Here is a 16805-nt window from a genome sequence, read left to right on the forward strand (position 1 = left end):
GGCTTCTTGTTTTGTTTTTGTACAGCTCTGGACTAGATGAAGGAGCTTACTAATATTTCTCTTTGGATTTGTTGATTTGGGGTGGGGGTGTGCTCTTTCTAGAGACCACTGCTTGAGTAAAAGTGGGAGAATTGGACTCCTTTGTGATTCCATCTTAGCTAGTGGGAGAGGGGGCAGAATCTTTCTAGACAGCCTCTCATCCAGGGGTCCCTTTCTTCTACAACATGCTTCCTCCATTTAAGAAATAAATTTAACTAAGAGGTCAAAGAAAAAAAAATCTTTACTAGCCATGTCAAATATTGTAGACCAAGCCTAATCACTCATGCCTGAGGTTTTAAAAGGCAATAACCCCAGGGGCAGCTAGGTGGCGCAGTGGATAAAGCACTGGCCCTGGATTCAGGAGTACCTGAGTTCAAATCTGGCCTCAGACACTTGACACTTACTAGCTGTGTGACCCTGGGCAAGTCACTTAAGCCCCATGGCCCCACAAAACAAAAACAAAAACAAAACAAAACAAAAAAGGCAATAACCCCTCATGGACCATGAAGTTCAATTAAAGTATGCTGTAATAAATAGGCATTAAAAGAACAACCTTTCAAAAGACACATTTCAATTAAAAAATACAGTTGTCCTTTTATTTTATTTTTTATCACTTCCACATGCACTAGGGCAGAAGAATCCAGAAGAGGATCCCATAAACAGTAAGAATTAAGCAATTCTGTAGCAACCAAACAGTTGAGCCTTCTGAAGGCAATAAAAAGCTCAGCAGCATGGCAATTACTCAGCTTGGTATTACTTATAGACAGTAAAAGTTCAACTGTTTCCCCTAATAGCCATCAGGCATGTAATATGTCACGCAGGGTGACATGAAAACTACGATGGAAATGACTCTAGCTATAGTCACAATAGCTGCAGCTTCATGAGCAACCTTCAGCTGTCAATGCTGAGGTCACACCAACCACTTCCTTCCAATGAACTGATATTAGCACAATCAGCAACAGATAGTTGAAGCCTGTCAGGGCAAAAGAGCCAATTTCTAGTACAGCAGAAGCAGACTAGCCAGAACCTAATCACTCCATCCAAGAAGAGGGGGTAGAATCTAATCCAAATACAAAGTTTCAATACAGAAACTGAGGGTAAAGATATGAGTAAAAAGAAGAAAATGTTGAAAAAATAGTATAGAATGAGAAGCCCCAAAATACCACAAGAATATAAAAAGTACCTGGAATAAAGTCCTTTATTTTTTTACATATTTATTCCTCTCAGTTCTTCTGGGTAAGTTATTCTTAGTTATACATTTTTAATCTTTTGGAATATTATATTCCATGATCTTTTCTCATAATGGTAGCTTCTGGGTCTTATGTGATCTTTTGTACTTTAACTCTTTCTTTCTGGAAAATTCACAGTATTTAAAAAATTGACTCCAAAGCTCTGGATTTGGGATCTAATACTCCTGGATGTTTTTATTTTTCTGGAAGTGACCAGTAGATTCTACTTTCATTTTGGACTCTGGTTCTAAAAGATCCAAGCAGTTTTCTTTTATGATTGCTTGAAACATAGCATCTAGTCTCACTCCTCCCCAACTCCCAATAATTTTTAAGTTTTCTCTCCTTGAATGCTTTTATATTTAAAATCTTTTTGACAATATATAGTTTACAATTTCTTCTATTTTTTCAATTTTGTTCCTAATATTTTGGCTTATCTCATGGACACAGTGTTTTGATTCCTTATTTTTGGGGAGGCTGTTATTTGGGAAAGACTTGGTACCTGCTGTACTAAACTATTTTTTTCTTCTCATTCTTTACTGAGAACTCTCATTTCATTCATAATTTAAAATTTCTTGTTTCATTCCAAGAAATAAGTCCTTGTGGCCATACTTAAAAAATCAGGATTCTACTTTTAATTCTTGTGAATTGTTTTGTTCTTCTCTATGTCTTCAATATTCCTGGATACATAACATTTCAACACTAGTAATTGGTATCTTCTACTGGTTACTTTATTTTTAGCCCTACTTTCTGAAGTGGGACCCTGTGTCAGGGCCAGGATCCACTTACTTTCAGATGGTATTGCATGGCCCTATTTGATTGTAATTTATATTATCTTAGGTTCACATCCATTGGTGTCTGTATAGTTCAGAGTGCTGGCAAATCTCAGGCCTGCCTGTAACCTCCTACTACTGTGGAGTGTTGCATTCTTCAAGGCCTTCAGAGGTGGCTGAGGTCAGAACGTTGCAAACTCTCAGAGCTTGAAGAGCACTGCAGAGTGATTGCTGCCCTTCCTGTCTGAGATTTGTTGGCTCTCATGTCCACCACATCTGAAACCTGAGTGCTCCAGTTGTTCCAGAGTTTCCTTTTTGAAACACTCTCATCTTCCTGCTCTCTGGAACACAATGTTGCTCCAGGTGTCAGAGTATTTTTGGTTCATGATGAAGAATTCTGAGCTCTGTGCTTGCCCCAGTTTTTCAAGATGGATCCCTTTTTTTGTACCTGCAGGCTCCTGGATGTGCCCTTGTACTGTCCAGTGCTAGATAAAGGCACTTTCTGTAGCTTTTTGATGGATTTTTTTTCTAAGCAAAATTTAATCTGGTGCTTTTAAAAAAGTCTTTGCTGGAGTTCTTTTGTGATATTTAGCCTGTTCTGCTCCTTTTCACTGGGCCATCTTAAATGGAAATGTCTTGCCCTGTCTTAAACCATTTTTCAAGATCCCTAACACACTCATAGATGAGTAATGCTCATCTTAATTTGGCACTCTCATTGCTTTTCATGAGATAAAAACTTCTCTGCAAAGGTTCAAAATAAATTGTATTTGGAAATCCTGTTTCAGGGCTAAATATAACAAAAGGTTGCTATAAAAATATCAATCTATAATGTTGACCTTTTAACTTCTCAGGTAAAATGTAATAGAGATGAGATATTTATTCCCCAAATCTTATTGCGTAGTTATAAAAATTTTAATTATACTGCAAAATTGTGAACTTCAATAAGTTGGGGAAAATTGCCATGGCTTATTTTTCTAACAGCAGTAAAAGGTAAGAAATATTTCATAAAAGTTAAATCATAGTATATGAGAAATATTTTTCACAAACTTTACAGGCACATACATGTATATACACAGTGAACTTATCATAAAAATTCATTTATTTAATTTTTGTTTATTGTTGGCCAATGTCAGCAAAATAGATTATTTGGGAAAAGGATAAATTATCACCGTGTACAAATATAATGAACTAACAAATTGCATATAGTATAAAAAGGATCTTCTGAAAGTGTCTAAAAAAGTAAAGGCAGAATGGCATGAGCTGAAAAGGTAGTGTTTTATAGAAAAACCAAAAAGTACTGTAATTACTTTTAAAAACACAAACACCCATCCTCTAACAGTAAAATATTCCCTGATCATTAAATACTTTATTGTAGAATGGAAGGTGTAAGGAAGTGGAAGCAAAGAAAGAGAGCACAAAAATGATTGCCATATATTTGCACAGGAAGGAACAGAACGGTCCCCTATAGTGCTGTGCAAGATGATTCCAGACACGTTTCTGAATGACAGGGAAGCCACTGTTTTCAGATACTAAGAAAACAAAGACTGAAAAATAAAAAACAGCACCTTGATGTTCAAGGGACAATTTATGATATGTCATAGCTATGTAGCACATGGCTATGGGAATCACTATCAGCACAAAAACCACCTGATATTTTATCAAACGTTCATGAAAATGCCATTTTCATGGATCTTATGGTAGTCTAATGAGGAGCCATTGAGCATCAGTCCTGAGATTATATGCAAATCAGATTTTTAAAAGCTATGGGGAAAAGGTTTCATTCTGAAGTGAAATGAGAAATAAGCAACACTACGGATAATAGTAAGCTTAGATTTAGAGTGGGGAGGGACTTTATAGCACTATTTATCAACTGGCTATACCCTCTTTAAAAAAAAAACACCCAATTTAAACAAGTACATTAAATGTCTCAGCAAACAAATTCTTTTACAAATTTAGTGCTATCAAACTGTTATAAATGCTGTAGATGCTCATTTCTGAGAACTATGATATTTGAAGTTAATTATATAATAAAATTACATTTGTTCTTTTTCTACTTGGTAAATTAGAAAACCTGCAGAAGTCATTGAAACTGTTCAATCAGAAGACAGGATCTCTTCTTTGATATTGAGCTATAGAAAAAGTCTCTGTATCCCAGACAATCTTCTCTCAAGTGGTCCTGGGTGGCAAGTGTTGTTTATACATGCCTGCTATAGCTTTGGCAGCACTGTAGATCATTTGTCGTCGAGACATGCCAGTGAAAGCAACATGCCAATCAGTCCGGCTGACATGTACCAAGTTCTTCTCAAGCACTTCACCCACAGTTACCAAAAGGCCTGACCACTTTAAATTATAGTCCTGGGGAGTGAGATTTTGAGCCTGTGGAATAAAAAGATCAGCTGTTACTGATCATGTAATTTAAAAGATGGTTATAATAAACAAATAAATCTATTTCAGTCACATAGTCAAACGAAATCTTCAAGATAGATTGCCGCATTACCTATGACATGAACTTGAAAGACTATCCAAAAAACAAAACAGAAGAACTTCTTTTAAACTTGGAAGTGATGCTAAGCTCATTTTATTGTACAATTAATAAATTATCTCAAATTTAAGGGCTCCTATAGGAAAGTACTACAATACAATTATAGAAAGGTCATTGGAGTGAGTCTGAAAGCTCATGTTCTATTATGCAGTTTGCCTTAGTAGTATTCACCAATTTTATAAGTCAATTTTAACATTTTTATAAATAGCTTAACATCTACTCTTTATACAAGGGTAATATGATATTGCCATGGGACGTATTCTGGGCCATTTCAAAGAGTTGTTACCTTATCATTTGAGGTCATGGGCTTAAATAGATTGAACAAAACACAGCCCAAAGAGAGCATACATTTTAGGTACACAATGCATACTAGACCCAGCCCCTGTTGGCCCTCTACATTGTCCATCACCACACTCATGCAAGGAGATAAAGGACCAGGAAAGTCAATGTTGGAAGACAAAAGAATAAGAGCACATTTTCTCTTTCTGAGTGACAAATCAGGACAAAGGACACATTCACATATACAACAGGACAGAATAGTTATTGTGTTTGCTATAAAATGCTGATACTTTTCAGAATCAGAAAAAAACTGAGACTAAGGTGACCAAGAGACAGATCTATGGATTTTAAAAGCACAGGTACTAATTCAAACACTGAATCTGCAAGATAGCAACTAAAAAAAAAATCTGATCAAATTGGTATAAGGAAGTAATAAACATACATGACTAAGAGTTCCACAATGTAAAAGTAGTCAAGAGATATAAACAGTTCTCAAAAGAATTGTGAACTATTACCAGCTATATGAAAGAATGCTCCAAATTACTAAAAATTAAAGAAATTCAAATAACAATCAAATCAACATCAAAAATTCACCTTACACCAGGCAAACTAGCAAAGATGGGAACAGTCAATATTGGAGTGACTGGAAAAAAGGGCATATTGGAACCATGAACTAACTAGCCTAGTCATTTTAGAAAGAACTTCAGAATTATGTTGAGAAAGAGACTAAGGTCTTTGACCCAGAATTTCCACTGCTAAGCATGTACCCCAAAGAGGGGAAAGAGAAGTCCTATCTCTACCAAAATATACATAGCAGTACTTTCTACAGTGACAAAAAACTGGAAGAGAAATGCTAATCAAACGGTACTGGTACATGGATGTAATGGAATATAACTGCCCTTGTCAAAAATTAGCTATACAAAGAATTCAGAGAAGCAAGGGAAGAACTGTATAAACCAAAACAGATTGTGCAAAACAGGAAACAATCTACATGAAGACTAAAACATATAAATGTGAAGAACAAGAACAAAACTCCACAGAAATTAAAAGCTATGTATGTATTGACCAAGCTAGGCCCCGAACAAGAGATGAGAAAAAGATATTTCTTTTCTTTGCAGAGGTGGGAGACTATGAGAGTGGAAAAAAAACTACATCAGATCATATCATACTTGGCTGATGTTCTGGTTAGCTCTATTGAAGTGGTTTCTAGTCTTTTTCTTCTTTATTCTTTATAGCAATTATTGTAGCTGTTTTTGGAGCACAGGAGAAGGGATATATTTGCTAAAGAAGTTGATAAAAAACAAAAGCTGTCAATAAAAATTTTTTTTAAAAGAAGTAAAGCCAAAATTCTGAGGATTTACCCTATATCAAGCAGACTGGCAGGTAAGAAAAAAATGTGGAACTAGTTAACATAACAGAGTTTACTGGTAGAGGTGAATTGGTCCAATCATTCTGTTTTTGTTTTTTGTTTTTTTTGTTTTTTGTGGGGCAATGAGGGTTAAGTGACTTGCCCAGGGTCACACAGCTAGTAAGTGTCAAGTATCTGAGGTTGGATTTGAACTCAGGTACTCCTGAATCCAGGGCTGGTGCTTTATCCACTGTGCCACCTAGCTGCCCTGCTCCAGTCATTCTGGAAAGCAATTTGGAATTATATTTAAAAAAATAATTAAAATGACCCAGGGATTCCATTGTTAGGCATATACCCCAAGGAAGTCAAAGATATAAAGAAAGATCTCATTTTTTTTTTCTTTTTTTTGCAGGGCAATGAGGCTTAAGTGATTTGCCCAGGGTCACACAACCAGTTAAGTGTCAAGTGTCTGAGGCTGGATTTGAACTCAGGTCCTCCTGAATCCAAGGCCAGTGCTTTATCCACTGCGCCACCCAGCTGCCCCCAGAAAGATCTCATTTGTACCAAAATATTAATAGAACTTTTGTAGTAACAAAGAACTGGAAACAAAAACGGTGTCCGTCAATTGGCAGAATGGTTAAAAACTGTAGTAATGAATTTATTGGGATATTGTAATACTATAAGAAACAATGAAGAATTCAGAAATGCATGTGAAAGACATAAATTTGAACTAAGAAACACAACATCTACAACAATGTAAATGGAAAGAACAATGACAAAAACTAAATTTTGTGTAAGTATAATGACCAAATTGGCTCCAGAGATATGTTGAGAAAAATGTATTTCTCTCCTTTCTTTGTAAACATGCAGGATCATAGGCATGGAATATTGTGTACTGTTAATTAAGACACAGCAGAAGACTAGGTTGCTAAACTGTTTTTTTGCCCCTCTTTCTTATTCTTTATTATGTGAGATGGTTGCCTGGGAGGTAGATGGGGAAGGGATATATTTGGAAATGAAGGTGAAATAAAAATGAAAGAAATTAAAAACATCTTGAAAGATGAAAATAAGAAAAAAATAAAAACAACTGAATCAATTATCTTTAAAATTTAATAAGTATAATATGATCCATTTCAATTTTAAATTTCTTTGGAAATTCTCAAATAATACATTTATCCACCCAAATAATGAATGGCAATAACCTATGGTCTGAGATTAAGGCCCTATTCCATAAGAGAACATTTAAGTATAATGTCTAATTATGGTCTTTAACATCAACATCTTTGGCAAAAGTCTTTTACCTTTTAATAGAAATTATAATGGCTAGAGTATAAATGAGAGACTTGATATATTTCAAAGACTCAAATATAATTAATTCTACAAAATAAACAGAAATTCTACAAAAAACACAAGTATCATTCTAAGGAACCAGAAGACAGGAGAAAGGAGTCGAAAACATAATACCTTTTTACTTAATAAAAACAACAGTACAATTACTATTATGTCAGGCTATGAGATAAGACATATAAGCACTATTATTCCCACTTTTCAGTTAGATGACCTGAGACAAACTGACAATTCTTAGCCTATCAGCTGAATCATCTTTACTTGTTAAGTGACTGATCAATTACAATAGATTAACAAGAAATGAGTAATGGATTTTGAGGGAACTATAAAAGAAAATCCAGTGAAGAAAGTAAACAAATAAAAATAAGAAAAAGAGTGAAATAAGGGCAATGTGGGAAGTGTAAAAAATGGAGAAAGTATAAAGAAGGGAGATTTCAATGAGAAATTCAAAGCTACACTTCAATTCTTGTGCTAAAAGTAATTTGAAATAAAAAGTAATTACTTTTCATTTTTAAAATAGGACATTTCATTTTTAAAGAGTACCTGTTGTACATATTCCAAAGGCACTGGTGTAGCTTGTGTAAATGTTTCTAGGTGAATACCATGGACAGGATCGTCAACTATCAAACAGCCAATGTCAAACCACCTGTAACGCAATATATATTCTGAATCATACATTTTAAAAGCAGATCAATTAAGAAATCAAAGCTATTATTAGTTGTAACAAGTTATAATCTAGCTATGCCTTCTTATCTGTATAAACCTTGGCTAAATTTTCCATCATTCACCCAACCTTCTGGGGTGTTTCTCTCGAACAGATCTCAACCTAAGATGCATGTAGGCTGTCCATTGCTTATCCTTTGGTCTCTCTACCTGACTAGTTCACCTCCTTTTGTGATCACATGTTCTCTTTTAACATGCAATTGCTTAAAAAATAGCATAAACAAAAGAATATTTCCTTTTGTTCTTTTGAAAGAGACAGATCATTTTCTTTTTCCAAGAAATAGGTTGACTACAGTAATAACTATATTAAGCTATGTCAGTTCTCTCAACAAGAACCTAAAGATTACTGAAAGAAATCAGAAAAGGATAAGTATTTTTAGAGATTACTGAGTTCTAGCATGGGAAGAAAATCCTCCAATTTACAATACAAAGGCCAAGGAAGTTTCCTCAAATATAATAATTTATGAAATCTTTCTTGATCACAGACTATGAACTGAATCCAGAGTAGAACTATATTATCTTTAGTTTTTAGATATATAGCAATATAAAAATATAATAATTTCCCAAAATGGCTTGTACAAAACCTAAAGGTTGACTATGACTCTATACCTGGTTTTAAAAAAAACCAAAACACAATAATGTTAAAAACTAATGAAAAAAGGAATACCATGTAGGTGAACTGAAAGATATGAAAAAGTGAAAAAAATATTTTATAGAGTAATATTACATAAATATCTTTCAATGTCCATATATTTTCTTTTCAAAGAAATCTTTCTTGGTTCACATTTGGACTAACATGGAGACTACAATCACAATTGATCAATACAGTGGAAAAAATCCAAAAAACATAATGTGTAACACCTGTGGACCTCCCATCTCCACAAAGCAGTGAGTTGGGTATTTTTTCCTCATATTTCTCCATTCAAGTCATGCTTGAGCTTTATAATTTTATTACCATCACTTGCAGTTGTTCTTTCCATTTACATTGTTGTAATTCTTGAATACATACTATTTTCTTGTCTCTGCTTACTCTACTCTGCATCAATTCAAGTAGATCTTCTGATGCACCTCTGTATTCATTAAACATACTATTTCTTACAGCACAGTAGTATTCCATTATAATCATGTACCAGAATTTGTTTAGCTATTCCCCAATTTTCTATCACAAGAAGTGTTGCTATAAATATTTTGTTGTACATGAGGACTTTCTTTTTAGTGATGGCTTCCTTGGAGTAAAAACTCAATAATGAGTTCAAAGATATGAACATTTTAGTCACTTTAGTAATTCCAAATTGCTTTCCAAAATGATTATACTATTTCAGTTTTACGAACAATACATTAGTGTGTCTATCATTCCACAACCCTTCCAATGTTGACAACTACTATTTTTTTGTCATCACTGTGAAGTGAAACCTCAAGTTTGTTTTGATTTACATTTCTCATTATTAGTGATCTGGAGCATTCTTTCATGTGGTTGTGAATACTTGCCAATTCTTTTAGTAATTGTTCACATCCTTTGGCTATCTATCTACTGGAGAATAAACTACTTACTCACAGGGATTATTTATTTATTTATTATTTATATGACTTGGATATCAAACCCTTATCAGAGAAATTTGGTCCAAATTCCCCCATTAGAACACTTTCTTTCTTATCCTAGGTACATTAATTTTGTCTATAAGTAAGTTTTTTCAGTTTCATGTAATCAAAGCTATCTATTTCCTTTTCTAATTCCAACAGATTTTCAAAAAAATATTTTTTATTGAAATTTTGATTTTTACAATGCTTATATCTGCCCTTTATCTTTTTTCCTTCCATTCTTCCAGGGAGCCATCCCTTAAAACAAAACAAAACAAAATTTAAAGAAAAGGGGAAAAAATTCAGCAAGACCAAGAAGACTTAAAATTAATACATTATGTTCAATGTTCCACACACCTAGACACTGAAAGAGAGGGGGCAGGTCTCTCTTCATTTTCCTTCATTAGGAGGAAGCTTGTTATTTTTGATTCCATAATGTTCAGGTTTGATGGTTTTGTATTTATTCTTTCCACTTAGATTGATACAATTATTATATATGTTATATTCCTGGCTATGTTTACTTAACTGTGAATCTGTTCATGTATTTCCATCCTCCATATTTATCGTGTTTTACATTTTTACAACATAGTAATATTGCATTATATTTCTATGCCATGAGTAGTTCACCATTCCCTAACTGATGGGGATCTGCTTTGTTTCTTATTCTTTGTTACTACAAAAGATGCTGCTATAAATATTTGGTATATAATGGAGCCTTCTTTTTGTCACTGATCTCTTTGAAGTATGTCTAGCAGTGCAATCTCTCAATATATTAGCATCCGCCTGACTTTATACAACCCTTCCAACATTGTTAGTCCCATCTTCTGTCATATTTGCTAACATGAAGGATGTGAAACAAAGTCTCAGGTTTTTTTTTTCTTATTTTTAGTAATTTGGAGCATCCATTAATAAAATTATTAGTAGTTTGCAATTCTTTTGAGAATGATTTACTCATCTATCCAGAAATGTCTTTTGTTCTTATGTATTTCTGTTGTTAATACTTTAATAATTTGCTACAAAGATTTCCCTACCCACCTAACCAACCACTTTCCTTGTCATCCTAGAAGTGTTCATTTTGTTTGTACAAAAGCTTTTCAATTTTATGTAATCAAAATGATCTATTTTATCTTTTCTTAAGTGCCTCTATTCCTTGCTTTGGTTAAGGATCCACTTAGCCATATCCACAAAAAAAATACATCTGTTGCTTTTCTGATTTTTAAAGGCAGTCTTTAATAGTCATGGCAATTTACTGTAGAATATACTATAAGCTACTGGTCTAGGCACTGCTTTTCTAGATGCTGCTTCCCAGGAGTTCTTTCCTAAGTAACTTATGTTTTATTCTTTAATGAACACTAAATTGTTGTGTTCAATTGCTTTTTACTTTTGAAAAGTTTGTTATATTTTCACACTTTTCTATTTTTTAACCAGTATCAAATGGTTTAACCATTGATGGTTTATAACACAGCTTAAGGTATAGAAGTGTTATTTCCCCTTCATTTCTGTCTTTATCATATTAACCTTGATGTTTCTGATATTATGTTCATTCAAATAAGTTTTGTTATTTTATCTGGGGTTTGTTGGGATTCTCAAGAGTTGCACACTTAGCACCATTCTCTCTTCTTTTTGACTCAAGAGATTTTCCCATTGAACTTAATTATTTGGGGAAAGAAAAGAAAAAGTAGCTTCTTGCCAAAGATTAGGGGATCCCCCACTAAGAATAACACATGAAGGGAAATATCTAACAAAACCAGCATCTTCTACCAAATAGTTTGGACTGGCTCAGTTAGCAATTCAAATTTAGAGTAACATATATAAAACCATTTGGTAAACCATAAAGCACCACAAAAATGTATCTTTTCAAATACTTGGGGTTGAGATCTTTTGTGGTATCCCATTATTATGAAAAATTATGGTTTTTTTCCAAACCAGGATGCCACTTAAAAAAAAAAGTTAAACCCAAATCCAAATATTAATTAATGTACCTTAAGACAAAATAAACCTTCACTTCTTATCTCATTTTATTAAATTTAACTATTCTCAGGTATATGTAACCATGGAAACAGACTTATTTGATTCCAATTCTTGCCACTAACTCAACACTAGAAAACTATTAATTTCATTAATGGAAATGGTACAAAGGCAATCCTGAACAGACATTCACAAGTATTTTCTTTTAATCTCTAAAAGAGAATCCAAAACTTGGATATATTTAATATATGCCATCTAGCTCTAATAAACAATCTACTTTTATCCAGATATAGTGTATTAAATCTCTTACTTGTCAGGTAGCAATTCAGCAATGAAGTTTTCTACAGACACAGCAGGTTGTTTTTCATGAATCACACCAGTTCGACGTAAGTTGTCTATACGCTCTTGGGCCCCCTGAAAAACAACAGTGTGAGAGTTAGAGAATATCCTTTATTTAACTTAAATGGTTACCTGAACAGAGGTAAAACCATGTAGTTACCTGGAAAAAGACTAAATAATGATCAAGAAATCCAATTAGAGTAACTTCTTCCCCTCAGAGCTGCACAAAACAGCAAAGAATATACCAATTACCTAAAAGGAACCCAAAAGGAAAAGTCCAATGAATGGCATAGACAGAATCTAGAGCTATCATATCAGGAAAAACTATGAAAGCATCAAGAAAGTATCAGTTCAAGTATCAGGTATCAAAAAGTCACCATCAAAATCACCCAAGACCTAGCAACTTCAACTATACATGATAAGAAATCTGGGAATACAAAATTACAAAAAGCAAAAGACAGGAGCCAACAAGCAAGAATAATTTGGTTATTAATATGCATATTAATTATAGATTAACAAATCTCTGAAACAGTAAAGAGAATGGTGCTAGTTGTACAGCTTTCCCTATTGAAAATCATAGCAAACCACAATTATCTATGGCTGCTGCAATCAACTTTAAGATCTATGAGATATACCTTCTAAAATGTATTCATGGATCCTAATCCCAGCAAAACTGAGTATAATCTCAGAAGAAATAATGGAATAGAGAACATTTGATCATTTCTGAACAAAAGACCAGAGCTGAGTAGGAACTTTCAAATACAAAGAGAAAAACCAGAGAAACTAGATTTAATTGAGCAAATGGAAGGGGCTAAATAATGATATAGTGTTAACATTCAAATAGGAGAAGAAATAAGTGTCTTTTCAGACCTTTAATGTCTTCAAAATCTAATAAGGGTTCCTGGGAAGTTGGTTATGTTCAGTTCTGAGTGTTTAAAGAGGGGAAAGAAAAACATAGATAAAAAGAACACACTAGCGTAGAAAGAAGGAAAAAGGGGGTGGAACTGCTGTTTCTCAGAATTGAGATAAGTGAAAAGACTATACAAACAAGAAGGGAGGGGGAACAGAGGTATCAGATAAGAACTTTACCATTATCTGAAATGAACAAAGAAGGGTTGAATACTTATAGTTTGGTATGAAAATATATTCCTCTTAATGTAGGGTTGATTGGGAGGGGTTCAGAGGGAGGAGGAAGATACTTAGAAGGGAAAAGTCATAAGCAAAACAAACTTCCCAGTACTAAAGAAGGGATTAAAAGAAAAAGGAGAACTAATATCAGCTGGGGAATAGCTGAACACATGGTGGTATATAAATGTAATAGAATATTATTTCATGGCAAGAAATGACAAGGCAATTTCAAAGAATCCTGGGTAACAATGACCTGACAGTGAAGTGAGAAGCAAGAGAACAACTTATACAAGGACAACAATACCTTTTAAAAAATAACAGCTCTGAAAGAATTAAGAACTCTGACCAACCATGTCTGCAGAGGTCTTAGGACGAAGTGTAACAATTGGAGTGATGCCACCTGCTGGAAAGTTACTGTAGGAAAGCTCCACCATGAGAAGATGTCTGAGGGCAAGCCATGTGGCTTGGGAGGTCAGTTCCTTAGCTTCGGGAAGTGACGTTTGCTCGTGGGTACTGTCTATCAAAGCTATCAGTCAATTAACTTGGAGCTCTGTGTGTGTGTGTGTGTGTATAGGGACAGGACGTTTCCAGTTTTCACAGGAGGCTTGTGGGATGAAGAAGGGGTGGTTCTCTCTCTTTTGTCAGGACTCTCATGGAGACTGGAGCAAAAATGCTGGTTCCCTGAGATAGACAGCTGTAGGCATCTAGGCCTCTTTCTCTTTTCACCAAATTCTTATTCTCTTTAATAAATGCTTAAAAGTCTGAACTCTTGCTAAAGCTTATAATTTATTGGCGACCACTCATTAGATATTTTAGATAGTATAGCTAGATAGCAACCTTACAGAAGTATATTGAGTACCTTCCACAGAGGTGATGGGCTCAAGGTCCAGAAAGAGGCAGACATCTTTAGACATGACCATGGTGTGGATTTATTTTGCTTGCAAATTGTTACAACTTCCCTCCCCACCCTTCTCTTGATTTTTAATAGAGAGGGAGATTAAGAAGAAGGGACGTTAATAATACTAATAACAAAAACAAAAGTGGGCCATTGACATTTTTTATAAGGCACAGAAAAGATCAGAAGGAAGTTCATAAGGAAGCACAGAGAAACAGGCAATTTTGAAAGTACAGTTATTCCTTCCACATCACAACTTTCCCCAATGTGGTTTTAAATATATTGCTGGTCAGCATAGGAATTTAAATGGTTATTTGGGGGGACTTTTGCGGAAGCTACAGATGACACAGAATAAGTTTAGAAATTCATAAAAGATATGTATAGTATTATATAATAGCAACAAATTTTATCTTTTAATATAACAAATATACCCAAAATTTACAATAAGGTATTGTACACACCCCATAAAGAAAAAAGAAAAAAATTTAGACTTCTTCTCTGGTATGAAGAGAATGTCAAAAATTTTTATGCACATTTTCCAGACCCCCTCAATGTGGAAGGGATAACTGTACTTGATATGCATGAAAATCAGCTGACATCCCTTCCTTGTTCTTTTGGTGAGCTGGAAACCTTCAGAAGCCTAATGTCAGTCATATCAAACTGAAAAAACTACCTGAAGAACTTACAAAAAACTTGAGAAACCTGAAGGATCTATTTCTGCAGTACAATAAACTTGCATCCCTGAAGGATCTTGACAGTTACACAAATTAAGAGGATTTAGAGTAAAGCAATTGGATTGCACTGCAAAATACCTGGAAACTATACCTTCTGAATTAGCTGTTTTCTACCCCAATTTCCTTCTTGTATATTATTGAAGGAATTGCATGTTGGTGAGAATCAGATTGGAATACCTTAAACATCTTAAATCTATCCATGCGCTAAACCTAAGAGGTAAGCTAAAATCAATTCCTGATGAAATGACCCTGCTCCAGGCCTTATAAAGACTGGATTTAACTAACCACTAATGATATCAGTAGTCTGCTCCATCGATTAGGAAACCTTCCTTGTTTGCAATTCCTGGCATCAGAAGGAAACCTTTTGAGTACTATTTGATGAGAACATCTAAATAAATGAACTCAAGAAGTCCTCCAAGTATTTAAGAAGCAAAATTAAAGGTGATACAGGGGATAAAGTACTGGCCTTGGATTTAGGAAGACCTGAGTTCAAATCCGACCTCAGACACTTGCTAGCTGTGTGACCTTGGGCAAGTCACTTAACCCCTATTGTGCCCCCCCCAAAGGTGATACAACAAACCAAAATGACCTGCCCTGTCAGTGCAGAATCAACACATGTATGTACCATAATGACAATGAAGCTGTTAGACTTTATTGAGAAACAGACAACTCTGATTCCTGATGAAATATCTGATGCTGTAGAAAGCAACATTATCACTTCCATAAACTTCAGTAAGAATCGTCTAAACGTGGGGCAGCTATGTGGCACAATGGATAAAGCACCGGCCCTGGATTCGGGAGGATCTCAGTTCAAATATGACCTCACTTGACACTTACCAGCTGTGTGACCTTGGGCAAGTCACTTAACCCTCATTGCCCCGCAAAAAAAAAAAAAATCATCTAAATGAAATTCCAAAGAGGATTGTGGACCTGAAGATGACTGTCTGTGATGTCAATCTTAGCTTTAACAAACTTTCCTGTATTTCTGGAGAATTGTGTATGCTTCCAAAATGGGCACATGCATATATCAGAAACAATCTTTTGGCCTTTTTGCCTGAAGAGATGGAAACCTTGATGAGATTGAAAACAAGAAACCTTCCTTAAATAGATTTAAGACATTTCTCAGCATTCTATATTGGCTCCAAATTCTCAAAAACCATCCTCCTCAGTAACAGGTTGAATCTGTGGAACCCCTGCAGCTAAAACAAATGGACAAGCTGGCCATTCTGGACCTTCAGAATAATGACCTCTTTCACATTCCACCCAAGCTGGGCAACTGTGAGCTTAAGGACTGACCCTTCTGCTTGGGAGGCATCCATTCTATATTCTTTTGTAATCTTTTGGCAAACTAATAGATTTGCATGCTTCAAGGAGCTGCGGAGAATTCAAGGTCTTGGCTGGGAGTTGATTTGCAATGCTTCATCTGATGGTTTCTTCAAACAGTATATCAGTTATTATTTTTTGTTTTGTTTTTTTAAAGTGAGGCAATTGGGGTTAAGTGACTTGCCCAGGGTCACACAGCTAGTAAGTGTTAAGTGTCTGGGGCTGGATATGAACTCAGGTACTCCTGACTCCAGGGCCAGTGCTCTATCCATTGCGCCACCTAGCTGCCCCTATATCAGTTATTATTGCTATGATTTATTTGGGGTATGATACAAATGGCTTATAATGTTACTGTCACTAAATATTTTTAATATTGAAAATGATGTATAACAACTTTATAGTGATTGTTATAACTTTCTACTGTGTTTATCCATTTTACTTTCAAAAGTTTTGAAATTTTAAAAAGATAATAGTGGTTTCCATAAGTGAAATATTATTCCTATTTAAAGCTGACCTTAAAAAAAAAAAAAGTCTAGTAAAGCTGACTTTTTTTTTTTTTTTTT

The 16805-nt window shown here is 34.6% G+C and overlaps 1 protein-coding gene and 1 pseudogene across 2 annotated transcripts in view; one reads left to right on the plus strand and one right to left on the minus strand.

Annotated features, from left to right (window-relative positions):
• Positions 1-3119: 3119 nt before the first annotated feature.
• PRRC1 (proline rich coiled-coil 1) overlaps positions 3120-16805 on the minus strand; it is a 42804-nt gene continuing 29118 nt past the window's right edge. For both annotated transcript variants that reach the window (XM_043973338.1, XM_043973346.1), the window contains exons 7-9: positions 12134-12237; positions 8098-8200; positions 3120-4414 (exon numbers count right to left, since the gene is read on the minus strand). In XM_043973338.1, the coding sequence (XP_043829273.1) occupies positions 4205-4414; positions 8098-8200; positions 12134-12237 (417 nt within the window). In that variant the 3' untranslated portion in view covers positions 3120-4204. The remainder of the gene's footprint in view (positions 4415-8097; positions 8201-12133; positions 12238-16805) is intronic.
• Positions 12759-16214, plus strand: LOC122737209 (annotated as a pseudogene).

This window comes from Dromiciops gliroides, chromosome 1, assembly GCF_019393635.1.
Source record: "Dromiciops gliroides isolate mDroGli1 chromosome 1, mDroGli1.pri, whole genome shotgun sequence".
Taxonomy (NCBI): domain Eukaryota; kingdom Metazoa; phylum Chordata; class Mammalia; order Microbiotheria; family Microbiotheriidae; genus Dromiciops; species Dromiciops gliroides.